The following is a 27,697-nucleotide window of genomic DNA, read 5'->3' on the forward strand; positions in this document are numbered from 1 at the left end:
GTTTGTTCACTCAATTTAGGGCAGCTACGTGAGTAGTCTAACCTGTTAGATTACATTTGACAGTAACTGTGTGGATTCTCAAGGCATGTTTTTGATTGTTTTTTGTAAAGTTAGTGACGTACTCGATTTCAGCTCTCACATCGTTAAAACAACAATTAAGATATTATCATAGATTATACACATTGCACACTTCTACTCCCCCTTGCTCATTCCTGCAATTAAACACATAACACCTCACTCAGCTCGGGCACATTTTCTACCATCTTCAAATATGCTCTAATAATCTCACTTCATAAAAAACACTACTTGATCCATCTCAAGTTAATAATTACAGGCCTCTCTCTTGGTCCTTTCCTTTCTTTCCAAAACACATGCTGTTTCTAACCAATTCTCTACCTTGTACAGAGTGGACTGCTTAATACTAACCAGTCTGGCTTCAAGAGGATCCACTCAACTGAAATGACTCTACTATCGGTGGACAACCAGCTATAACTTGCTAGAGCTACTAACATGTCATCGACCTTGATGACATCAGGATCAGTGCTGGGTCTTCTACTATTCTCTCTGTACACCATCTCGCTGGCCTCCATCATCCAATACAATTGTTTCCCTTATCAGTACTAAGCAGATGATACACAGCTGTACCTGTCCTTCCTACCAGATGACAATACAGTATCAGCTAGAGTCTAAATGTCTTACTAATAGCTCATCTGGGATGAAAGGACCACCATCAGCAGCTCAACCTTGCAAAAACAAAGCTTCTCGTGATCCCGGCCAGCAAGTCTGTTCAACTCCCCATCTCTGTACAGTTTGTCTCACTGTTTCTAACGCCCACCAGATCAGTTTGCAATCTTGGGGTGGTGACAGATAAGTAGCTCTTTCTGACCACCTTTCTACTGTTTCTCATTCATGCAGGTTCATGCTGTTCAACATCCACAAGATCAGACCTGATCTGACAAAGTGATCTGCACAATTTCTGGTCTAGGCTTTGGTCTTGTCGCGCCTTGACTGCTACAACTTACTTCTGGCAGGAGTACCTGCATGTCCTATTAAGCAACTGCAGACAGTCCAGAACACAGCAACAAATCTTGTATTTAATCTGCACAGATGGGCACATGTCATTTCTCTCTTCAGGTTACTACAATGGCTCCCGGTATCAGCACACATGAAGTACAAATTCCTGATGTTTGCCTACAGAGTAGTTAATGGGTCAGCACCAGAGTATATGGAGACACTGGTGAAGTGCTATGTTCCTTCTCATCCACTCAGGTAAGCCAGGGAACAGTCTGTTAATGACACCTCTTTGTGGTATCAAGTCTCAATCCATAGTCTTTTCCTGTGTAGTACCTACTTGGTGGAATGGGCTTCTTACCTCCATCCACACTGCAGCCTCCCTCGGTGTATTTAAGAAGCAATTGAAGACCAATCTGTTCTACAGTATCTGTCTAACTAAAAAATCCTTTACTCTGTGATCCTTTACATTGTTGGTTAATTTATTTCTCAACTTTAATTGCTTTATTGATTATAATCCATGATTGTACATTATTAGTCACATCTTTTCACTTGTGGCAATCAAGTTTTGTTACCTGTCCTATTATACTTGCTGAACAAACATGACCTAACCTAATGTTACTCGATTATGTCTGCTTCTTTTGTAAGTTATTTTGTAAGTCACTTTGGATAAAAGAATCTGCCAAGCAAATAAATGTAATTCCTGCCTTTCATCCCTGTTTGTATTAAGATAAAAAATCTCCTTGTCTTTTACCTCCTTTGACTTGAAAAATACTGAACTTCTTGACAATGGTAAAACTAAAGATATTTTAATTTGAAAGTAAAATGCCACTAAAATGAAAGTCAAAAGAGTATGAACATTACTCAAAAACTGAAACTGCTATCTTAAATGAGTAAATGACAGCCAAATAAAGAAGCCAGAAAGTTTGTTGTTTGTTGTTTCTAGCAAGCAGTTTGCTTTTCCATAATGTTACAAGTAAAATAATTTCTTCTTTATTAATGCACTTGCAATTTTATGCAAAAAAGTTTATTAAAATATGCAAACATTTGACATTCACAAATCCAAACAATTTTTAAAAATTCAGATGACCACAAGGACTTTGCCATAATAAATAAAGCACAAACAGAGAGCATTTCAAAATGATACAGCAAGGCCAATTTTAAAACAAACCAAGGTAGGAGAAAATATTAAACTTACCATCTTTAGTATTCAAAAACTTCTTTAAACTTTCATTTATCAAAGGAATTTTATTCTGTAACAAAAAAGGAACTGTAGTCAACAAAAATGACTGACCGATCACTCCTTTTAAAGAAATCTATTGATGAGGATGTAAGCACTTTAAAAATAAAGAAATAATAAGTGCACAAAAAAAAAAAAAAAAAAAAAACTCAGCAGTACATTGAAGTTTCCAAAATATACACTTTTTTGAAAGACAAAATAGGAAATACTGAAATTTCACAGAATTAAATTAGGATTACTATATGCATTCACAACTGTGGTATGGGTGAAGGAGTAATCAGGTATGGAGTGCACCATGCCAGCAAAGTTACCACTAACCTGCAAATTTAATCTATTTCTTAATATGGGTGCAAGAAAAAAGGAATCAAATTCTCAGCGCACATACAAAGTACACTGTACCATAAATTAGAAAAACATATAAAATACATTTAGCAGAGATTCTGTTCTTTTTTTGTGTTCAACATCAAATTAAAAACTTTTCCTAAAAGTACTCCAACTTGTGTTTATGCTACGTTATTACCGAAACATTGACAGACCTGCTATTCCAAGTGCAGGGTCAGAAATAGGTAAACTCTGAAAAATGGGTGTAAAATTGAAACAATCCTTAGCAGGGTTCCAAAGTACAGTGGTCTAGCTGGAACATACACAGAAATAAGAATTTTCCTGCTGTAGTGGACTGAAATCCTGTAGGGTCTTTTTGGTCTTGTGTCAGAGGAGGTGGGTACAAGCATCTTTGCTCCAGCGTTTACTAGGATTCTTAAAACAATTCTAACAGAAACCGACAAATTTACCACAACAAAAAACTAAAGACTTGGTAATCTGACTTGGCTTAATACTGTATAAACAAATGCAATACTTGTTTTGTTATCTCATTATTTTTACAAAATGGTGAAAAGACCAATGAATGAACTGCTTACTGATAGTTAAAAGAGTGCCACCATTTTTTACTTTTGTTAAAAGAATGTGTATCCACTAGAACCAGTCACATTTTACCTCAGTCTTCTCTTGCTCTTCCAAAGCTAGAAAAACAGCAGCACGTAGTTCTGCCTGTTCAATAAAATGTAATACAACAGTTTAGTACAATTCCTAATAATAAAAATTTAACATACCAAATGCATGGAGCAGTGAAGCATTAAAAGAACTTCAAAATGAAGACAGATTTGAAAGACAAATATGTATTGGATGCTTCATCTTTTGCATTTTACTAGGCATCCATATACACTACTGTGCAAAAGTTTTAGGCAGGTGTGAAAAAATGCTGTAAACAAAGAATGCTTTCAAAAATGGAAGTGTTAATCATTTATTTTCATCAATCAACAAAATGCAGTGAATGAACAAAAGAGAAATCTAAATCAAATCAATATTTGGTGTGACCACCCTTTGCCTTCAAAACAGCATCAATTCTTCTAGGTACACTTGCACACAGTTTTTGAAGGAACTCGGCTGGTAGGTTGTTCCAAACATCTTTGAGAACTAACCACAGATCTTCTGTGGATGTACGCTTCCTCACATTATTCTGTCTCTTCAAGTAATCCCAGACACACTCGATGATGTTGAGATCAGGGCTCTGTGGGGGCCATACCATCACTTCCAGGACTTCTTGTTCTTCTTTACGCTGAAGATAGTTCTTAATGACTTTGGCTGTATGTTTGGGGTCGTTGTCCCGCTGCAGAATAAATTTGGGGCCAATCATACGCCTCCCTGATGGTATTGCATGATGGATAAGTATCTGTCTGTATTTCTCAGCATTGAGAACACCATTAATCCTGACCAAATCTCCAACTCCATTTGCAGAAATGCAGCCCCAAACGGTCAAGGAACCCTCCACCATGCTTCACTGTTGCCTGCAGACACTCATTATTGTACCGCTCTCCAGCCCTTCGACAAACAAACTGCCTTCTGCTACAGCCAAATATTTCAAATTTTGACTCATCAGTCCAGATCACCTGCTGCCATTTTTTTGCACCCCAGTTCCTATGTTTTTGTGCATACTTGAGTCGCTTGCCTTGTTTCCACGTCGAAGGTATGGCTTTTTGGCTGCAACTCTTCCATGAAGACCACTTCTGGCCAGACTTCTCCAGACAGTAGATGGGTGTACCTGGGTCCCACTGGTTTCTGCCAGTTCTGAGCTGATGGCACTGCTGGACATCTTCCGATTTCGAAGGGTAATAAGCTTGATGTGTCTTTCATCTGCAGCACTATGTTTCCTTGGCTGACCACTGCATCTATGGTCCTCAACGTTGCCCGTTTCTTTGTGCTTCTTCAAAAGAGCTTGAACAGCACATCTTGAAACCCCAGTCTGCTTTGAAATCTTTGTCTGGGAGAGACCTTGCTGATGCAGTATAACTACCTTGTGTCTTGTTGCTGTGCTCAGTCTTGCCATGACATGAAACTTTCTTCCACAACCTTGCCTTGGTAGCAGAGTTTGGCTGTTCCTCACCCAGTTTTAAGCCTCCTACAAAGCTGTTTCTGTTTCACTTAATGACTGTGTTTCAACCTACGTGTGACATTGATGATCATTAGCACCTGCTTGGTATAACTGGCTGATCATACACCTTACTATAATCCTACAAAATCCCTGACTTTGTGCAAGTGAACCTATAAGAATTGATGCTGGTTTGAAGGCAAAAGGTAGTAACACCAAATATTGATCTGATTTAGATTTTTCTTTTGTTCGCTCACTTTGCATTTTGTAAATTGATAACAATAAACAATCAGCATTTTCAAATGTATTGTTTAGGTTCATTGTTGACTAAATGTGTTGCTGTACACGATGTGAGATAGGATATACGCATTTATACAGTATATATTTTTGGTTTTATTTGAATTAGTCAGGCAAAGTATTCAACACATTTTCAGGTGTTTTTACTTTGATACCTTTTACAGTGCCTGCTCCAGAACTTTAAGAAATGCTCCATGTAGACAGTCATGCGTCAATGACTTAGAAGAAGTTAATCTCAGAAAATTATATATGTAGGAACTTCAGCACTGGTATAATTAATTACAAATTACTTCTGTTCATCTATTCTGTTGTCATAGCCTATAGAAGCTCTGATTTGACCAATAAAAAAATAGAGTAGAACTCTTACATGTAGAAATCATACATATGACATAATTAAGTAGCCCTGAGCCACACGTTGCAGATTTTTTTTTTAATGTAACTTTATGTCATACATATGCAATAGTGGTTCTCGCCATGCTGTTGAGAGGAGAGAATGTTTATTTTTAAATCATCAATCCCATTACAATTAAGGGAATTCAGGTTTACATATCGACCATTACAGAAATAAATACATTTAGCTTGTTACTTTCATGCCTGTTTACTTTACAGCATTATGTTCAACCTCTGGATGTCTTCTCTTTATTGCTTTAGCCAAAAAAAAAAACGTCTTGCCCACCTTTGAGAGTTTCTCTTTGTCTACAGGTTTCTGGCTCCCAATTTTCCTAAGTGTGGCAGGTTGTTTATCACTTTGTGTGGTTTTGTTTTCAAATGCCTTTCCAATCAAGTAAACATTCACTCTTATTTGAGAAATGTCATGCAACTATAAACAAACATCGGTTCCTTTGTATCTTTCTTGTCTTACTACCTTAGTCAAAATTTCCAGTGGCTTTTCTTTTGGGAAATGTCTCCGCTTACTTGCATTCTTTTTCCCCTCTTTTAATCCTCCAATCATACCATTATCTTAGGTAAGCGGATTTGTGGTTTGTAAATTAATAAAATAAAGTTCTGTGTATCGGTTCATTGTTGTTTATCATGGCACCAGATAGTGGTGACATATTTTATGCTGGTTTAAAAATGTAACTGTTTTCTATAAAAGTAATGATATTACCAGGGTTGTGGAGCCGGAGTCGAGGAGTCAGAGATGATTTTGGGTACCCGGAGTCGGGGTTGGAGTCTGAAAAAATGAACCAAATCTGACTCCTAATAAATTTAAATTGTAATGAAAAAAAAAATATAGCAAGTTCAAATGTCCCATTTCACAAACAATAGTCATAATTATGTACTTCTCTGATGTAAGAATAAAGCCCAGTGCATAGTTGTGTTACTACTAGTGTGAAGTTCAGCTGAGCTATTATACAACCTGACATTCACATATTGTAATCTAGATTATGGTACATTACAAAAAGTGTTTTCTTTTTATTTCAGATATAATGTGTTTAACAAGTTCATTTGAGTGTAAACAAGTGTAACGATGTAGGTGTATGCTATGGCCTGATGTGTGTTTAGGGGTTCTGGTCTTTTGTTTAAACTGGCTAATACAGTAGAGAGTCAGCTTCCTAGCCAGTAGTTATGTGGTTAAATGTTGTGTATGTTGCCTTCCTTCAATCAACATGAAAACGACATTAGCATATTAAATAGAGTAGTCGGAGTCGGTGTCAGAAGTACCGGAAACGTCGGAGTCGAAGGATTTATCTATGGACTCCACAGCCCTGGATATTACTACCATTACCTCTATTCTTGCAGTGTGTGTTAGCAAGTTGCATGAATATGCATGTATGTGTGTATGCACACATGCAAGAGTATGTTATTAATAAGCAGTCCTATGCATACGCAAGGCAATTTAGCTCACAGATATATTTATCTTTTGGTTACTCTTCATCTCTTGCTACAGCTCTACAACATTCTACGTTCTGGGTCATATAATCAAAACGTTGTCCATAGCAGGCATGTTGTGGCAGATTAACTAAATAAAATGAACAACAGACTTGACATGTTGGGAGTAAGACTTGGTGCATATCAGTCAGAGTTGTATTAAATTTACAATACTGAATCTCTGAACATTCTAGTTCAATTTAATAAATTTAATAACAATTAGAATGATCAGACCACTTTATGATATTGTAGACTAAAATGTAATACATGTACTTGTAATAACAATTACCTTGCTCGGAGCACCTTATGATGCTGAAGCCTATTGCGAATCTCGCTAAAAACAGCGGCACAGAGACGGTTAAGTTATAGCTGTACTGTACTCCTCGTAAACAGAAATAGCCAGAACAGAAAGTAAATGAGAGGAAGGCCCGGTCTTATCGCTTCTTCAATACGTTTGTCTCAATGTTAACGCCTTACGGGCCATAAGAGGCGCATATAATCCTTGGTCGGCTGCATTCAAAGTTTTAAGTAATAACTACACTGTATAGTAGAACATATTAAATTCAGTTGAAACGCAGGTGAATGAGCAACGATGTTCGCTACTGTATGTGTATGTCATTCCAAGCATGTCACCAACCACTTCGATATAAAGTATTAATTTCACAAAGTTTCTGTGTTGTCCTTACTGGCATATGTTTAAACAGAACTGAAACATTCTCAAGGGATTCACTCCCTAAGGTAAACTTAACGTACTTCCAAGAATATTCAATAACTACACTGAATGTTTTTAAAATCACTGTGTATTTACTATGGAAAATGCTAAATGGAACAAAGTCAATCCGAAACATCACCCTTAATCGCCAACCTAGAAGCAGGATTTTGCACTAGTTAGTCTCCGAGAAATTTAAGGAAAGTTCGAGGTTTCTATTTGCGGCCTTACCAAACAAACGGGATTCTCTCAAAGATTAAATAAGGTCAGTCTCAAAAAAAAAAAAAGCTACACCACCTTTACCGGCACGAACACATTCTCTGCATATTACTTACCTTTATTTTGTTTAAGACGCCGCTGTTTTCCAAATTTTGAACCAGTAAGTCGCGCAGTTCGTTGTCTTCTTCCGTGGCTGACATCTTCTCCTAGACAACCACACAAGCCCAGCTATCCTCTTAAACAGAAGCGCACATTCGCCACAGCAGGACTGAAGTACAAACCGTCATCGCGCGTAAACGGGCATTAATTTCTCGTGAGAAATAACTGCTTTTTGATACATGATATACCTATTCCTACTCAAACTGCTAACATGGTCTTTTGGCCAATCACACTCGCCACTGTTTTCCTGTCACCTTGTCTGTCGAATCAGAAGAGCATCCGCGGGAAAATCGAAGCTACGGGGCGCTCATGCCGTCAGCACGCGTTGCTTGGTTACAAACAAACAAACTAGTAATTTGACGATCTCAACGACTTCAAGAAGACAGCGGAATACTGGCGGTGAATGTAAGCATCCAGATTAATTTTAATAGAATGTCCTGGTTCTACCTTTAAGTCAAATTCAGATAACAGTCACTTAATTGCATTCATCATCTGTCTGACAGACCGAAGTTTGTGATTCCCAGGGACTCCGTTTCTGATGTTCGGAGCAGTACTGGAGCACCAGACGGAACAGTCCTGTTTCCTTTTCTCCTTACCCTCCATCCATCCATCCATTTTCCAACCCGCTGAATCCAAACACAGGGTCACGGGGGTCTGCTGGAGCCAATCCCAGCCAACACAGGGCACAAGGCAGGGAACCAATCCTGGGCAGGGTGCCAACCCACCGCAGGACACACACAAACACACCCACACACACTAGGGCCAATTTAGAATCACCAATCCACCTAACCTGCATGTCTTTGGAATGTGGGAGGAAACCGGAGCACCCGGAGGAAACCCATGCAGACACGGGGAGAACATGCAAACTCCACGCAGGGAGGACCCGGGAAGCGAACCCGGGTCTCCTAACTGCGAGGCAGCAGCGCTACCACTGCGCCACCGTGCCGCCCTCTCCTTACCCTTCAGACTATAAATTTAACACCTGGTCATGTTACTTGCAGGTGATTCTGCACTTACAGGGTGTATTTTTAAGTAGGATGAGACAGAGTATAGGAGTCATGGGCAGGACATTGTTTCCTTTTGCAAAGATAATTGCCTGCTTCTTAACATCAACAAAACCGAGGAACTGCTTATTGACTTTCGTCACACCAAACAGCCTCTGTGCCTGGTCACACTTCAGAGTATAGATGTAGAGGTGGTGTATTGCTACATGTACCTGGGTGTCCACATTAATGACCGGCTAGACTGGGCTAGTAACACAGTCTTTTCTTAGGAGATTGTGTTCCTTTAATGCGGGTGGTGACATCATTTACATGTTCTATAACTCTGTGATAACCAGTGTGATTCTCCTCAAGAGAGGCCCACTGAATCAACAAGCTAATTTATAAGGCTCGGCTCGGGATACACTCTCTATCCATGCTGAAAACCACAGTTTTCAGTGCTGGAAAGAATACTTAAACGTTCTACTCCAGTAGAAATATTGTTGCTTAGACAATAAATTTAAAAGTAAAAGTTAAATATATCTGAAATGAAAACTACTCGTTTAAAAGTAAAAAAAGTATCTATCACATGAAGAAATGCCTTAAGTACAGTTTAGGTAATCGGGGGAAAAAAATAACCTAAATTAGTATATATAATAACAGTACGCCTGCATAATGCCTCACTCTGACTGTGACAGCCAAGGCAGAAGTTTTCTTTCTTTGTTAATTTTTGTTGGTTTTCAGTCATTCGGGTGTGTGCTGAGACCATAGTGTGTGTGTGTTTATTTATTTAAAGAGCTTTTGCAAAAAGCCAAATATTCTCAAATAAAGTTCTGTTTATTTATTTAAAGAGCTTTTGCAAAAAGCCAAATATTCTCAAATAAAGTTCTATCTAAATATCCACAACTACATGCTGTGTAGGAAGAATATACATAGTAATACATCCATCCATCCATTTTCCAACCCACTGAATCTGAACACAGGGTCACGGTGGTCTGCTGGAGCCAATCCCAGCCAACACAGGGTGCAAGGCAGGAACCAATCCCAAGCAGGGCGCCAACCCACCGCAGGACACACACACACACACAACAAGCACACACTAGGGCCAATTTGGAACCGCCAATCCACCTAACCTGGATGTCTTTGGACTGTGGGAGGAAACCGGGAAGTGAACCTGGGTCTTCTTACTGCGAGGCAGCAGCGCTAGCACTGCGCCACCATGCTGCCCCATAGTAATACAATATATTTTACTTATTGAAAGACATATTAATGACATATATACACATGCATAGGCAACTAGAAACAGTGCAATGTACACAATTCAATTTCAAAGTGTAATTATTCTGTATATTAGCAAATGCATGGCAAGCAAGTAAATACCAGTTAACAATGTACTTATCAATAAAAAACCTAATTTTAGACAGCAAAGACTTCAGTAAAAACATGAAAATGTTACAGTTTTACAAATAAAGTTTTGCATTAGGAGACACAAGAAATGAAAGTGTTGTTTACATTTAAACTGCAAAAGACTTTCTAAATCGTGCTGACAGCATATAGAAGGAAATTTTAAAAAGTCAGATTCGTGTGGTTGTGCTGCTTTTCCTGAAATACATGAAAGTATTAAATAAAAAAAATGCATTTGAAGAAGAAAGTTTTTCAAACAGAATGGGTCATTAATTATGACTGATTGGAAACGCAGTGCTAAATGTGTACAGGTCCTGTATGTTACATCAGTTGTTATTTGATATATGTGCTTAGAAGAGTGTAAGATCCTGGTTATGTGTGGCAGCAAAAGAGGAGAGAATCCATTTTAAACTGGTGTGTTATGGTATTGTAGATTACCATTTCTGACAACTGGACACTAATTTGATCACAACCATATTTGGCTGCAGTACCATGGGAGCCAGTACACAGATCTTGTTGCAGCCTTTTTTTTTATCAAAACCTTAAAGCCGATTTTAACAGACCTGATAAGGGAACTGTACCTAACAATGTTAATGTTACATTCTGAATGAAATGTGTGGTTCACATGGCTATAGTAAAAAAAAAAAACATAATTTAACAGTTAAATTACTGGCAGCTGAGCTGACATTCAGCCTTGAAAAAATGATCAAAAGCACAGACCACTACCATTACATTACCACTAGATAAAAATATTTAAAACAGACACCAGTACATTGGCTTAGTAGCTATTAAATTTAAATACAAAGAATCAATCAACATTTTATAACATTTTTATTTTATTTATAGCTCAATTCATTAAAATATAGAAAAGTGTTTAATGGTTGTTTTCTGTCTTTTAATAATATAATACAGGTATGAGATAGATAGATAGATAGATAGATAGATAGATAGATAGATAGATAGATAGATAGATAGATAGATAGATAGATAGATAGATAGATAGATAGATAGATAGATAGATAGATAGATAGATAGATAGACAATTCATTAATCCCCAAAGGGAAATTCACATACTCTAGCAGTAGCATACTGATAAAAACAATATTAATTAAAGAGTGATAAAAATGCAGTGCAAGTTAAAAAATACAAGGTGGAGAGTGTGAGGCAGGTATAACAGACAATAACATTGTATAATGTTAACATTTACCCCCCGTGGAATTGAAGAGTCACATAGTGTGGGGGAGGAACGATCTCCTCAGTCTGTCAGTGGAGCAGGACAGTGACAGCAGTCTGTCGCTGAAGCTGATCCTCTGTCTGGAGATGATACTGTTCAGGGGATGCAGTGGATTCTCCATGATTGACAGGAGCCTGCTCAGCGCCCGTCGCTCTGCCACAGATGTCAAACTGTCCAGCTTCGTGCCTACAATAGAGCCTGCCTTCTTCACCAGTTTGTCCAGGCGTGAGGTGTCCCTCTTCTTTATGTTGCCTCCCCAGCACACCACCGCGTAGAAGAGGGCGCTCGCCACAACCATCTGATAGAACATCTGCAGCATCTTATTGCAAATGTTGAAGGACGCCAGCCTTCTAAGGAAGTATAGTCGGCTCTATCCTCTCTTGCACAGGGCATCAGTATTGGCAGTCCAGTCCAGTTTATCATCCAGCTGCACTCCCAGGTATTTATAGGTCTGTACCCTCTGCACACAGATAATCATGGGGTCCGTGAGGGGCCTGGGCCTCCTAAAATCCACCACCAGCTCTTTAGTTTTGCTGGTGTTTAGTTGTAAGTGGTTTGTGTCGCACCATTTAACAAAGTCCTATAATCCTTCTCCTGCCCACACCTGATTCAGCCCACGATAGCAGTGTCGTCAGTGAACTTTTGCACGTAGCAGGACTCTGAGTTGTATTGGAAGTCCGATGTATATAGGCTGAAGAAAAAGCACTCCTGTGCTGCTGACCACAATGTCAGACCTGCGGTTCCCAAGACGCACATACTGAGGTCTGTCTGTAAGATAGTTCACGATCTATGCCACCAGGTATGAATCTACTTCCATCTCTGTCAGCTTGTTCCTAAGGAGCAGAGGTTGGATGGAGTTGAAAGTGCTAGAGAAGTCCAGAAACATAATTCTTACTGCACTACTGCCTCTGTCCAAGTGGGAGAGGGATCAGTGTAGCATGTAGATGATGGCATCCTCCGCTCCCACCTTCTCCTGGTATGCGAACTGTAGAGGGTCGAGGGTGGACCTGTGGCCTCAGGTGGTGAAGTAGCAGCCGCTCCATGGTCTTCATCACATGTGATGTCAGGGCGACAGGCCTGAAGTCATTCAGCTCACCAGGACGTGATATCTTTGGGACTGGGGTGATGCAAGATGTTTTCCAAAGCCTCCGGACTTTCCCCTGTTCCAGGCTCAAGTTGAAGATGCGCTGTAGAGGACTCCCCAGCTCCAACGCACAGGCCTTCAACAGTCGTGGCGATACTCCATCTGGACCCACTGCTTTGCTGGCACGAAGTCTCCTTAGGTCTCTGCTTACCTGGGCTGCTGTAATTGTGGGTGGGGGCAAAGTCTCTCCTATGCTAGTATCAGCAGAAGGATGGGTGGAGGATGCAGTACTCTGAGGTGAGAGTGGGCTAGGGTGGTCGAACCTGCTAAAAAAGTTGTTCATTAGGTTTGCTCTCTCCCTGTCTCTCTCAATGGAGGCACCCGCTTCGAGCTGCAGCCAGTGATGATCTTCATCCCATCCCACACTTCCTTCATGCTGTTATTCTGTAACTTTTGCTCCAGCTTTCTCCTGTACTGCTCCTTTGCCGCCCTGAGCCAGACTCGGAGTTCCTTCTGCACGCACTTGAGCTCATGCTGATCACCGCCTTTAAAAGCCCTTTTCTTCTGGTTCAAAAGGCTCTTGATGTCACTTGTAATCCATGGCTTGTTGTTAGCATAGCAGCGTACTGTTCTTACTGGAATACAATGTTCATACAGAAGTTGATGTAGTCAGTAGTGCAGTCAACAACCTCCTCAACGTTCTCACTATGTGACCCCTGCAGGATATCCCAGTCCGTAGTTCCAAAGCAGTCTCTCAGAGCCTGCTCTGCCTCAGGGGACCACTTCCTGAATGAGAGTGTGCTTGTAGGTAGCTCCCTCACTCTTGGTTTGTAGTGAGGCTGAAGCAGAACCAGGTTATGATCTGCTTTCCGAAGCGCAGGTAGCGGGGTGGTGCTTGAAGTGAAGTGGATTAGAATTTTTAGAGAAAAATAGGAACTATGATATTTGCAGTACAACTCTTTTCCTACACAGCCACAGCAACAATTTACCACTGTCACAACGGGGTCTACTGAACACTTTTGTTAACTGTTTTAATTGATTACCAGCATTTCTGAATGTAAAACTGATAATTAATTAACTAAGTGATCATATACCCCTTTCTACACTCTACTCTAGGATTTCAAAAGTACCAGGATTGATAGTAAATTCTTCACTGTTTTTAGTCTTATAGGCATTTGCTGCAACTAATTTTAAAGTAACTGTGTACAGACCTGGGGCCTCATGTATAAACGGTGCGTACGCACAAAAATGTTGCGTACTCCCGTTTCCACGCTCAAATCGCGATGTATAAAACCTAAACTTGACGTAAAGCCACGCACATTTTCACGCCAGCTAAATGTACCAGCTAAATGAACTTGTACGCAAGTTCTCCGCTCGGTTTTGCAAACTGCCGGCACCCAGCGTCAAAGCAGTGCTTTTGTTCCAGTGTGGTTTCCCTTTCTTTTTCAGATCCACATCCCTGATGTTGCTTTATCAAATACACTGAATTTAACCGCATATTGTTTATTAGTTTAAGGCATCTGATTGTAATTAACCTGTAACAATATAATGGTCCACAGAATAGCCAAACTATTCCAAATACCATAGCTGCTTTAGCATTGTTACTCTCACTGCACCTTCTTCTTCTTCTTCTTTCAGCTTCTCCCATTAGGGGTTGCCAAAGCGGATCATCTTTTTCCATATTACTCTCACTGCACCACTCGGAGTATTTATATCACTGTATCTGAGTTTGGAATGACAGCTCTATAGCAGCTGATCGGAAAGAGAATTATCAGGGTACAGCATCAAGCATATGCTGCCTCAGCCATGCTGCCAATTTGAACTGCTCTCATATGACAAACGTTTCAGAGCCTTTCCTGTACGGACCTCGCGGTTCAGAAACAGTTTCATCCCAAGAACTATAAACGCACTCAATCAGTCCATCAAGTGCCGTAGAACTGTTTGTACTTATAAGTACAATTACCTCACTGTAAACTTGCAATACAGTTATAACATTGCACAACCTGAGCCACTTTAGTGCGTATTTACATATGATGACGATATCATTTTTAAGATGAAATGCAGCAAAATATGTTTATTACTTTATACAGATAAAATGTTAACTTCATTTAAATAATCTATATAGTTAATAATTAAACATATGAGGACACAGTGTCGCAGCGCTAGCAAGGAGCTGGCATTCTGTTCACGGATTGTTCCTGCCTCGCGCTGTATTCTTGCTGGGGCTGGCGCGACACTGGAAGGATAGATGGATAGAATAATTAAACATGTACTACAAAGATATTTCAATGTTCCTTAAAAGTTTTGAAGAATCTGTGTTCTCAGTTTACAGATGGCTTAACATCTATTACAGAGCTGATTGTGTGGCAATTGGTTACTTGGAGAAAGAAAAGGAAGGACAGGAATTGGGGATTAGTACTTTTGAAAGAGACTGTACTGCTGCAATAAATGATTCCATCGAAGGTCTCACACGGCGCAGCAAGCATCTTGCGGGAGGCAGGAACAATGTCTGGACGCGGCGCCAGCTCTGCACTATCACTGTGCCACTGTGTTCCCATGTTTAATAACATGCTTTAACTCCTATTATCATGAAAATGATATCAAGTAAACACCTCAGTATTTAAATTATTCAGAGAGCTGTAATATCACGAATGTAATGGATTCTGTGTCCTGTCAGAGGAAGAGAAAGCCCGTTTAAGAAGCACGTAGTGATTTACACACATAGAGCACATAGAAGAACACATACAAAACAAAGCATTTAATGTGCTACTTTAGTTACAATGGGATTTGAGAAACTAGTAAATTAAACAATTTTAAGATGAAGTTTATGATTTTCTACTTTAATGACAAAATACACTACGTGATTAAAGTGGAAATTTCAAGATTAAAGTTGACATTTCAAGCTTTTTTCTCAGTGTCCCTATTTTTTTTCTTTTCTCTGTACCATAATAAGCTTTTATATGACACTACGACTCGCCTTTTCACGGTGACTTTAAAATCTGACAACTTCTTCTTTATTTCAGGAACTGTGCAACTTTGTGAACTTGAGCTTTCGAGTTTCTTCGACACTCTTTGTCACTCGATCCACTTCCTTTTGTTGTTTATACGACTGTTTAAACCAACAAATAGTACATTTCTCCTTGCCTCCACTTGGTATTCGCTGAAATTCTTCTATTTCCCCTGTGCTTTTGCCATTGCCTTTTCACAGAAGGCACAGCTTAAGGGCTATTTATATTGATTTGCATACTCAAAGAGGCGTAATTCTAGGAGGAGTTGGGGTGGGGCAGCAGGCGTGTGCACGTGCATTACTTTTCACGCTGACCGAGATTTATGGAGTGGAAGAACGTGGAAGTTGACGTACGCACAGATTTATGCATCTGGATTTCTTGTGCATACGCACATTTCCACTTTGGTCCATCTGCCTTAAACAAGTAAAATTTCCATAGTAGAAAGAAAGGCACCTATGCTATTATGTCTCTTAGCAAGATAACACAAAAATAAGCAAGTCATTAAGGGATGAGCACAACTCAGATAATAAACTAAAACAACAGTCAATCTGAAGCAAACCTGTGCAGTTTGCAGGGGTGTGTTGAACAACTGTCTTGCAAGAGGTGTCAGACAATACGCTCAGTAATATGTTCTGCAAAGTGCTCATGTCGGCAGGTTACCAAAAGATCAGAATTATTAGCAAAAAACACTGAAAGCAAAACTTTATGTGTACACCAGAACATAGGCATGAAATGTGAAAGCCGAACTAATAATGACAGAGCTTTAAACAAAAAATAAACACAAACATGATATTTTTTCATCCATGTGACTATATTAAATCATCATTGTACAAATTACATAATAACTTTCTTAATAACCAGTGAACAATATGGTTGCAACCTTCAAAAAAAACAATGAAAAATGGCAACGCAAATGGCAATCACAGTCACAACTATAAAAATAAATAATGTAAAGGTCAAATATTAATTTTTAAAGATACCTAATAAATGTATGAAATATAAAAATAATGAGTTTTACGACATGGAGGAGGAATGGTTGGCAAGAGATGGGACTAAAAAAGGACCCTGTACTGTCCTTAGGTGAACGCAGAGACTCTTCACTCATTATTTTCATTTGCATTGTCACTTCTGTTGTATTCCCTGCCCTGTGTGTTTGTTTTGCTATAATAAATTATTTGTTTTTATGACTTTGGAATTGCCATAACATGTAATATGTAACATGTTACATTATAAAAAATACAATATTGGCTTTCTTTTTCAAAACAGTCTTAATTTAATTTATCATCTTTTACAAAGAATACAAAGTTTTACAAAGCATACAGCAACACGATTCACAGTAACAACATAAGTGCATTACAACATACTGAAAGTAAACCATTTACTGTCACTGCATGAGCAGATGGTTGATCAATCATAACTGAGTCCTTGAATTTTGTCTGTGCACAAATGGCTTTATATTTTATACAGACTATATTTTAAATAGAAGGTGTAAAAAGTAATATTTCAAGAAAAAATACTATAACTGTATTAATCAAGAAAAACTAATATGTTAAAATATTTTTTTATCTTTGCGTAAAATATAAACATAGTTATCCAACTTTTTTTCAATGTCCATAATCATCGCTTTATGTATTTGAAAAGCTTTTTGGTTGTCTCTGGAATAATATAAAAACAAAAAAAGAACAGTTACTGTTTGTCAGCAGAGTTTATAACAGATAAGAATACTGTATTTTCCAAAAATGTAAGAAATGTATAGACTGTCTATTATCTTCCAATTTTACAAAACACGGAGGATTTGAACAAGTATTATTTGTTTGTATCTTTGTTTGCTAGTCTGTTTACTTTTTTACAGGAATTAAGACTTGCACATTAACAAGATGTTCAATACATACTGGTCTATTAACATAAAGCAGTCATAAGGTTCAATACAATATAGTTCTGTCACTTCATTCTTTTCACTAAAATAAAAAGCAGTGAAAAAGGCACTTTGCCAAAAGTTTCCCTCCAAACAGTTTCTGCGATCAGCTTACAGTATCAATTGTTTGTTTTAAAGTACAAGTACGTATGAATCTAGCCATGAATAAAACCAGGGATTCTATTCAGGTAAATCACAACCTATCTTTACATCTTCAATTCCTTGCTGAATAGTCCACAAAGAGCTCAAATTGTGGCATCAACATTTAGTTACTCGTTTTATAAAACCACATCAGACTAGTTTCAAGCTGTCTTATTTGGTAAATGAATTTTTCATCCTCTATCTTTCCTTAGTACGTACTTGCATGTTTTTTGAAGCTGACTGGCTATGCATTTAATTAATATATCACTTTTGTGATGTATAATCACTGTAATTATTTTAGCACTGAAAAATGCACTCAGGGTCAGCTCCCTATAGATGAAGGATGGATGTTCTATCTGTGTTAGTGAAGCTTTATGTTTGTAGCTCTGCACTCCTCTCACAATATAAAGACATTTTACAGTACTAACATTTGGCCCATTGTAACAAATGTTTGCCATTGTGAAATAAGGTCTTATAATGATAATTACAAAAATAGCTTTACACGGAAAACACTGCAGATCAGCAAGCAACCCTTTCACCTATCAACACATGGGGCTTACTTAGTTCATTTTACAGCTACGGGAGTGACCAGTTTTTTTGGAATTGCTTTATTTGTTTTCCATGTAGGTTTCCTCCCAGATCATACAGATATGCCATTAGATTGATTGTCAGTACTGGCATTGTGTGAGTGAGTATGAATGAGTATGAATATGAGTCACAGTGCCCTGCACTAGGCAGGTATATTTTCAATGGTTAACTTCTGCACAGGCTTTAGTAATCCTAAAAATTATGAATGAATGTCTACACAAGACTTTCCCCATGCTATTTCTTAGAGTTCCCTTCCTATAGCTATAGAAATGAGAGTATCATAAGCAAAAAAGTCTATAGGATCTGATTGTGATTCTCACATTATATGTGGAGGTTATATGTTATTTCTCTGGCCATGTGGGGTCCGTCAGTTTTATCCTAAATAGTGAAGATGTGTGCATTAGCTTAACTGGCAACACTGAATCAACATAAAATGAATGTGTTTCTCCCCTGGCTCATCTTCAATCTTCTTTATGTCCTTTTTTGCTTCTTTTGTTTATGTTACTAGTGTTAATTATTTGTATTATTCTGTCTTTCTTATTAGCTGAGTATTATTTAATTTTTGTGTGTCTGTGCTTATTCTATTATGTTCCATGTGTCTTGTGAGAAAAACCCACAGTTCCTTGTAGTTCATTTAATGTGCTTGTTATTTTGGTGAGTTTCTTTTGTGATTTTTCTGTGCATTGTTATTACTGGATTTTTGACTCATGTGCTCTGTTTTTCGACTGTTCTTTTGATTTATTTATTGGGAGATTGTCTTATTGGATTGATTTGTTATTGTTATTTCAGGCAATTCCTTCGGCCTTTTGTGCTCTTCAGAGCTTATTTTTGTTTCAGAGCATTTTTGGGAAAATAAATCCTTTTGTTTATAAAGATTCTACATTTGCCCTTTTTATTTCTAGCAGGGTTTTGCCAATTTTCCCACCTCTAGTCAGAAATATTTTGGGACTTTTGTGATTAAAAGCACCAAGTTCACAACAGAATGAGTATGTGCCATTTGATACAATTTATGTTTCCTCCTTTGAGCTGTTTGCTCTGTATGATGTTGTTTTACATTTTAGCTCCCTATCTGATGGAAAAAGCAGGTTTACTAATGGTTGGATAATCAATTCGGCAAATCTTTAACTTATGAATAGAGTCTATTATTACTAAATAATATTTTTGGCACTTTATTCTTTGCAGAACTACCTTTTTAGATGCTTATTATAGTGCAGCGATCCCCTTTATCTGGAAGCTGGAAGAAGTATAATTTGTGATAGTGTAAGCTGGGTCAAGTGGAAAAGGTAAAGCATGCTTCACATGTTTCAAGAGTGCACATTGTAAGCGTATCACAAACTAGGAATTTGTTTGTTTCCCGTTCTGACAATTTTCTCCCTTTCTTTTCAGAAAACAATTTCAGTTACACTCCTAATAAAATAAATGAAAAGGACTATTCTAGCATCACTTCTTATGGGCAACCAAAAAGACACCCATATGTATTATATGCAAACTGAAATTCCATCTTCTATCAGACTAAGAAGTATAACTCATACCAAAGATAAATTATAACATAATTTGCTTACATCATAATCTTCCTTAAAGCATTCAGATGCAACAGCGCTGCCAGGACATTTTTATGTAGCTCTCTGGAAAGGAGGTCATACGACTGAAGTCTTCCTATTTATACATATAAACATTCATTTTAATCTAATTTGTGAGATCATCATTAAAATAAACACAATAAAACATGGTAAAAAGCAAAAAATAAAAAATAACACAATCCAATTACCTGATGAAAGAAGGCTAACAGCATAATTATGAACTTCAGAAAAGTACTGCTTCTCATCAACATTATCACCGGCCTCCTCAATCAGGTACCTACACACCACCTGTAGAAAAAACAAACTGGTGACACCTCTTTTTCATGTAAAAATATGGTGTTGTCTTCAGCAGTAATTGTGTAAAAAGATAAGGTATAAAACATAACCTCTTCTCAAGCGTGGCCTAGCAACTAATGTTGTAAAGTATAAGCTTGTTGTTTCAAAATTCACCACTGACCCACTGTGCGACTCTGAGTATGGTGGTTAACCTGGCAGTGCCACAGTCTTTTTTATGGTCCATATCCCTGTATTTTGGGTACTGCTAAAGTTGTCATACATTGGTGTGTTGATAATACAAATCCAAATTTTTTTTCTCTTTGTTATTATTAATCATACCTTGTAATACACTTGGTCCACTCAGCTCGCTCCTAGTCGCACGTGTGTGACAATAGATACAGTATTAGAGCTATATTATTAGTTTTCACACTGTTCTATATAAATGTTTAAGAGTGAGTATCACTTAGTAATATTGAACTCTTGGCATATTAGAGAATTTTACTGTTCCACATTGTTTATTTATCAGGAAAAAGTAACATATGTTGAGATAGGGTAGAAGAGGGAGGAGAGAACAGCTATTCTGAACTTCTTTGTATAAAATATACAGTGTGAAGGATTGTCGGCTTTTTACTCCGGCCCTCACCCCCAGGCCGCCAGGAGGAGCTCTCCCAGCAGCGTGGACGTGCCCCGAGTTCCAGCAAGGCCTTATGGACTATGTAGTTTTTATACACAGCCCTGCTGGATACCTTGGGGGCCACCGGGAATCACTGTAAGGGAGCTCGTGGACTCTTATGTGCCCTATAACCCGGGAGTATGTCACGGTCACGTGACAGGAAGGAACGACGTGCTCCCGGGGTGAAGAAAAGGACTGTTTACCCTGACCCGGAAGGGAAAAGGAACTGTGGACTGATTGGACAGAAACACTTCCGGGTCAGGGGATATAAAAGGACAATGGGAAATCCCAGACGTTGAGCTGAGCTGGGTGGAAGGGTGGCAACGTGTCTGGGAGTGAGGAGGATTATTGTTATTGTGTATTATTATTATTATTATTATTATTATTATTATTTGAGTATTGTGGAGTGGAAGGTGCTTTGTGCACATTTATTATTATTATTATTATTATTATTAATAAATTATTTGGACTTTTATCTGGTGTCTGACGTCTAGTCTGAGGGTTCAAGGGGTCACGGAGCCCTTAATCTGTCACAACAGGTATGTAAACATTAGAACATAGATGAACATAGATAAGTTGTTATATTTGTGTTTTTTATTGAATAAAATGAAGTTCAGTATTTTAACAAATTCTTGTTTACCGTGACACTGTAAAGAGACAATGTGTGGCACATTGATTGGACATGCGAGTAAAAATTTCATTGTACTCTTGCATGTATATGCAATACTACTATTACTAATACTTTTTTTATATCTGTTTTTATTATGGCAGCACGGTGGCGCAGTGGAAGCGCTGCTGCCTCACAGTAAGGAGACCTGGGTTCACTTCCCGGGTCTGGTGCATGTTCTCCCCATGTCTTTGTGGGTTTTCTCCGGGCGCTTCGGTTTCCGTCCAAAGACATGCAGGTTAGGTGGATTGGCGATTCTAAATTGTCCCTAGTGTGTGGGTGTGTTTGTGTGTGTCCTGCGGTGGGTTGGCACCCTGCCCGGGATTGGTTCCTGCCTTGTGCCCTGTGTTGGTTGCGATTGGCTCCAGCAGACCCCGTGACCCTGTGTTCGGATTCAGTGGGTTGAAGGATGGATGGATGTTTTTATTATTTTCAGATTTTACTGGCTGCAGATTTCAGTTTCTGAAACTCATTTGTTTTTAAATTGGCGAGTTCAGGAATGACATTAAAGTCACTCAAAGTCAATACCAGAATAATCTGGAAATAGGATACATCAGCACTTGTGACTTATATAAAATGTATAAAGTATACTGATGCTACATAATCACAATCCAATTGCACCCATATTATGTTTCTGTGGATGATATAAAAAGAACTTTTAAACAAGCTGTTTGGGTACCTGAAATTATTATTAGACACTATGGGATTTGGAAAGAGGAATTTGTAAACCATTGGCATAAATATATCCATGACATTGTGAAGGGAGATTCAGGTGCAAGCTAAGGAACAATAATGGATTTAGAATGTGTCTACTTAGTGACTAATTATTGTTATGTTATTTAGCTAATCATGTTACATCTTTCTAATGTGCCTATCCATGGCAGGGTAACGGGACAACTGGAACCTATTCCAGCAAGCATCTGGTGCAATGCAGAAACAATTCCTGGACAGACTGCTAATCCACCACAGGAAAATGACAGACACAAAAACTAAGGCCAGTTTAGCAGCACCAATCCACCTAACACACATACTTTTGGACTGTGGGACGAAAACAGAGCACCCCAAGGAAGCCCTCAAAAACACAGGTAGAACATGCAAACTCCACGTATGAAACACCTGGCCCACGAACCCTGGTTTCCTTAATGTGAGGCACCAGTGGCGCACTATTTCTTAATGCTTCCCTCATGTTATAGTCCACACAAACAAAAAATTTCTGTATCACCCCTTATGCCCCTGAAGTTGGCTGGTGTGGTATGCTATAAGTTTCCCTTATGCAGCAGTAACAAAATCTGACTTTGAACTGCTTTTTGCTTGTCTGAATTAGTTCACCATTATGCAATGGGGATAAAGGTACTTGTAGTACCCTTCAAGGTACCCCGATAGATTTAAAATCCATAAGGCATTTCATCCGGATGAAATTTCACAATGTTTTCTTAAAATCTGTAGCGATCATTTATCTGGTGTTTTACTGACATCTTTAATGCCTCTATGAGTGAATCTACAGTTCCTTTCCTCTTGAAAAAACACAAAAATTATGCCTGTGTCAACGAAATTAAAAGTAGACTGTTTCAAGAACTGCAAATCAATTGCAGTCACTCGTTTTAAGATCAAAAGCTTTAAGACATTAGTGCTAAGAAACATTAAATATAGTTTTGGCCACATCCAGTTTGCATATCATAACAACAATTCCACAGAGGATCCCACAGCCCACTCAATTCATACATACTGGCATACCTGCAAAAGTAAAAACTGGAATGTGCTGTACCATTAAAGTTGATTATATACCCGTGACTTAGTGCCACGTTTTGCAACAAGATTTCTGACTTACTACCTGGCAGACTCCAGTATGTTCAGAATGGAAGCATTACTTCCTCCACACTGATCCTCAACATAGATGCCCCTCAAGGTAGTTTGGTGAGTCTCATGTATTACCTATGTTGCCAAACACAACTCCAACTCCAACAGTGATAAAATTGCTTACATTGAAGAGATTTGTCTTCTGATTTGGTGTCTTCCCTGGACAACAATCAACCACTTAATGTCAGAAAAATCAAGGAGCTGGTCGTAGACATCCAGAATCAGATATCTGACCACACTTCAATTTGTACCAGAGATAATGCTTTCAAAAGGGCCAGTAACAATTTTTGAAGGCACTATCATTGAAGACCTGAAATGGACACAATACAACCAGGCTAGTTTGAACAAGGCATGCCAATGCATTTACTTCCTCAAATGTTTGAGGGCAGTCTGTATGTTTCCAGTTATGCTGACCAGCTTCTACAGCTGCATAGTTTTGTTCATCCTTACTGACTGTGTAACATTCTGGTACAACCCTTGTCCAGTTAAGAACCACAAAGTTTTACAGAGAGTGGTGATTTGAGCTCAAAATATTACTGGTACACAGCTTCCTTCTATTCACAACAAATATAACACACACTGTCTTAGAAGTGCAAACAGTATTATGACAGACCGTCACCATTCTGTACAGACACTTTCTCCTTACTCAATTCAGAACCATTAACTCAATTCAGGGTCTGTTTTATCTACTTATCATAAATCTACCTAACAGCCAATCATACTGACAAATGTGTCAGTGTTTCACATATGGATAGTTAGATGTTGCACTGAAAATAGTGTTATATTCAATGTCTTAATTTTGATATTGTACTCTACTCACTGTGTGAGGTATAACATACAGAATACCACTTACTGCAGGGGTCCCCATCTCCGTAGTGGCTCAAGTTTTTCATTTAACCCTTCTCTTAATTAGTGTCCTGTTTTTGCTGCTAATTAACTTATTTTGAATTCATTTTAATTGACTTGCTCTTGAAGACTCAGGCCCCTTAATTGTTTCTTTTTCCTTAATTAGCAGCCAAACAATAATGAGATACAAAATGAGCCAAAACATGAGCAGAAAACTGTGGCCATCATTATGATATCTGAAAATAAGGAAAGATGAGGGTCTCAGTCATGTTGATCTGCTCAGGTCCACAAATGGTGCTCTTAGAAAAGTAAAGAAAAAAATCAACAATTCTGTCTGCTATTGCACAATGAGAGCAGCAACAAGCCATGGAATTAAAGAACAGGTTCAATTAACAACAAGAATCAGTGCCTAATTAAGCAACTAGTTGGAGTGAAATTGGTTGGAGTTTGAGGCCCTGACATAGGTGGTCTTCTGTTGGCTCACTCACTTCACATTTAATCTCTGTTTAAGGAAAGAAATTAATCAGTTCAGAGGAACGATGAAGAAATTCAGGGGAACAAATCTTAAAAAAACAAGCCAATTACAATTAATTCAAAAGACATTAATTAGCAGCAAAAATAGGACACTAATTAAGAAAAGAGTTAGAAAGAAAACCTGGAAAGAGGGGCAGTCCATCATTGTAGCTACTAATGTACACTCTCATTCTCATAAGGCTAATTTAGAATGGCCAACTAACTTAACATGCATGTCATTAGAGATGAGGGAGGAAAACCAGACTACCTGGACAAAAAAACATGTAGACGTGTAGAATGTGCAGTTGGAATACAGCTAGATGTGGAATTCTAAACATAGATGCCGGGTCTTTAAAAGCAGCACCGCTGACCTCTGTGCTACCAATGCCACCCTACCATGTGCATTTGACACAAAATTTGAACTTAAACGAACTTAACTTACTGGGACAACTTAGCTATAAGCTAAGCAAATGAGCCTGATAGACTGAAAGGTGTAATTTCTCAAAATTCTTGTGCAATGTTTTAAAATTGCTTAATACAAATCCTATTGCTCTCATTTATTTTTATTTGATCATTGAAAAATGTTTGCATTACCAAATATATATTGTACAACATACCTGATAACCCTCCAAGAAAGGCTGAAATATAGAAAGTATAAAGAAGATAACAAGGGGACCTGTTTCTGTCAGCTCAATGTTCTGCTTTGATATTTGAACAGCACCCCACTCACTGAGGCGATGGCATGCTTCTTCAAAATCCTAAGACAAAAAATAAACAGACTTTGTGTAAACTAATGACATATAAGAACATGTTTTAGAGCTATCTAACAGGTTAGAGTACCAAAATCGCTGTCCACCTATCTATTATCTGATCTTGTTTAATTCAAATGTTGGATCAGGGAGCTGGAAGCTATCTGTTTAATTATTCTTAGCTAGTAATTATTATTGTGCATCTGGAAATGTTGTAGCTTTGTAATATTTACAAGTGACATGAGGACAAATTAAATACATCTATAATGATTAATGTAATTTTTTGTTGGTATAGTATATATTATCATTAATTCTTTATTTATCCCCTCAAGAGTGTGTCCAGTCTCCACTCTTTTTCGTTCTCTACACATATCTCCAATAACTCATCTGTAAAAATGCTGAAGTTTCTCAATGATACTGTCCTAATCAGCCTAATCACAGAAAGGAATGAAATGCCATATTAGATTGAGGTGGACTGGTGGGACAGTAGGTGTGTCCTTAACCATATGGACCTGAATACACTAAAAATGGTGGAAATTGTTGTGGAGATACCCCCTAACACCCTAACACACAAATTCTTTGTTATAAATAGTGTCACCATTAAAAGGGTGGAATTACTCAAATTTCTTGCTCCTCACTTTCTGAGATGAAAACATAACTTTTCCTATCAAAATGCTTTGATGTATATATTGTTGTTTTGTTATATATTGTACATTGCACTGTTGGTTATCATTTTCTCTTTTTTTATATCTGTGGTTGTAACTCCAAGATGCATTTCTTGCAACTGTTGTATGTTTCCTGGCAATAAAGTTCAGTTCAATTGATCAAAATGGCATTGACTGCTTGTTAAGCACTGTATTTTAAAAATGATTGTGCATTTCTTTGATTCAAGATAGTTTAATATTATTTTGTCCTGCGTAGCAAATGAGTTTCATTAAACACATTTAATCAATTTCAGTTTATTTTTATAGCACTTCTCACTGAGTACAGGCTCCAAAGTATTTTTTGCTAGTACTGAAAATGTCATTTAACCAGCCTCACGTGCAATTGTTAAAAAAAGAAAAATCTAAAAATTTGTTCTGTTGATTAGTATTTATAAAACTCTTGGATAATGACATTGGAAAGGAAATAATATTTTAGTGCTTGTGATTTTAATTTAATGTTGCCACTGAAGAAATCTTTACTTAAGATCTGCAGCAATAACCACTGTTCAGAAGGCTGCTCCCAGTTAAAGGCAGATTTAGTGCATAAGCAGAAAGCCCATTCTTCCTACAGAACAAGGCATTACTGGAAAATAGGTTTAGTCCAATCATATACAGAAAGGACCTAAGACTCAACAGCAAGTGGATTTGGCATTTTACAAGCAAAACCACACTATTCTAAAGAAGTGTGACTAACAAAGCAAATGAAGACCTAAGATTATATATTGGGTAGTTGTTTTTTATAAAACAAGTTTGGTGAACATCATCTTAAATATTATTACCTGCTTGGCATTTCCTGGTAGAAAGACAAATTCACTGGAAAAAAGATCTTGCAGAAAACTATAGCAGATGAAAATCTCTTCTAGAAAAACATAAAAATGTAATGTGACTAGATCTGTTAATCCAATTAGGGTTCTACCTAGCTTTATGGCTTGCTTACTGGCCCAACTGTGACACCTCATAACTTGTACCTTATTTAAAAGAAGAAAACAATCCTGTACTTTACAGGTTGACATTGGAGGGAATGAACTGTAGTGTAAGTGATAGTCCTCTCTTTGTTTTTGTAGTGTTTTGATTTTTTTTTCTTACTTCATAACTCATACTGAACTGAGCCAGTGGCTTATTATTTCTTAACTAGTAATACCATTAAATATACTGGCTGAATTATTACAAAAAAAGAATTTCTTTTAGAACATGATACTTACAGAACTGGCTCTGGTGCCCTATAATTCTATTATGTTAAAAAGGCTACTCATGAAATGGAGAGATGGATATTTGTGTGAAAACAGCTCCTAACCCTAACCCTAATTTGATTTGCTTTGATGAGGTTTTATTTTTATTCCATTGTATTATGTGATGCATGGTGAGTGGGTCCCATGACCGCAATTGTCATGGTACTTACACCAAGGTAGTGTATACTGTAAATATAATAATAACTTCAGCATTTGCTATCCCAGTATTCCTATTTTGTATTTCGAAGACATTTTTTATCTTTTGTACAGTAAGCTTTATTTTTAAGTAGGCCCAAGTGCTAAATTTGGTTATGACT

The 27,697-nt window shown here is 37.9% G+C and overlaps 2 protein-coding genes across 5 annotated transcripts in view; both read right to left on the bottom strand.

Annotated features, from left to right (window-relative positions):
* Nucleotides 1-8,216, bottom strand: part of cep43 (centrosomal protein 43) — a 100,153-nt gene extending 91,937 nt beyond the window's left edge. The window contains exons 1-3 of one of the 4 annotated variants that reach the window (XM_051925457.1): nt 7,890-8,216; nt 3,245-3,298; nt 2,210-2,264 (exon numbers count right to left, since the gene is read on the bottom strand). In XM_051925457.1, coding sequence (XP_051781417.1) covers nt 2,210-2,264; nt 3,245-3,298; nt 7,890-7,973 — 193 coding nt within the window. In that variant the 5' untranslated portion in view covers nt 7,974-8,216. Of the gene's footprint in view, nt 1-2,209; nt 2,265-3,244; nt 3,299-7,889 lie in introns of those variants that run through there. The other 3 variants (XM_051925460.1, XM_051925458.1, XM_051925461.1) reach the window with 3 other exon arrangements.
* Nucleotides 8,217-16,936: 8,720 nt separating this feature from the next.
* LOC114648631 (dihydroxyacetone phosphate acyltransferase-like) overlaps nt 16,937-27,697 on the bottom strand; it is a 36,003-nt gene continuing 25,242 nt past the window's right edge. The window contains exons 11-15 of the mRNA XM_051924384.1: nt 26,931-27,010; nt 25,316-25,456; nt 20,055-20,154; nt 19,849-19,942; nt 16,937-17,297 (exon numbers count right to left, since the gene is read on the bottom strand). Of these exons, the coding sequence (XP_051780344.1) occupies nt 17,192-17,297; nt 19,849-19,942; nt 20,055-20,154; nt 25,316-25,456; nt 26,931-27,010 (521 nt within the window). The 3' untranslated portion in view covers nt 16,937-17,191. The remainder of the gene's footprint in view (nt 17,298-19,848; nt 19,943-20,054; nt 20,155-25,315; nt 25,457-26,930; nt 27,011-27,697) is intronic.

This window comes from Erpetoichthys calabaricus, chromosome 3, assembly GCF_900747795.2.
Source record: "Erpetoichthys calabaricus chromosome 3, fErpCal1.3, whole genome shotgun sequence".
Taxonomy (NCBI): domain Eukaryota; kingdom Metazoa; phylum Chordata; class Cladistia; order Polypteriformes; family Polypteridae; genus Erpetoichthys; species Erpetoichthys calabaricus.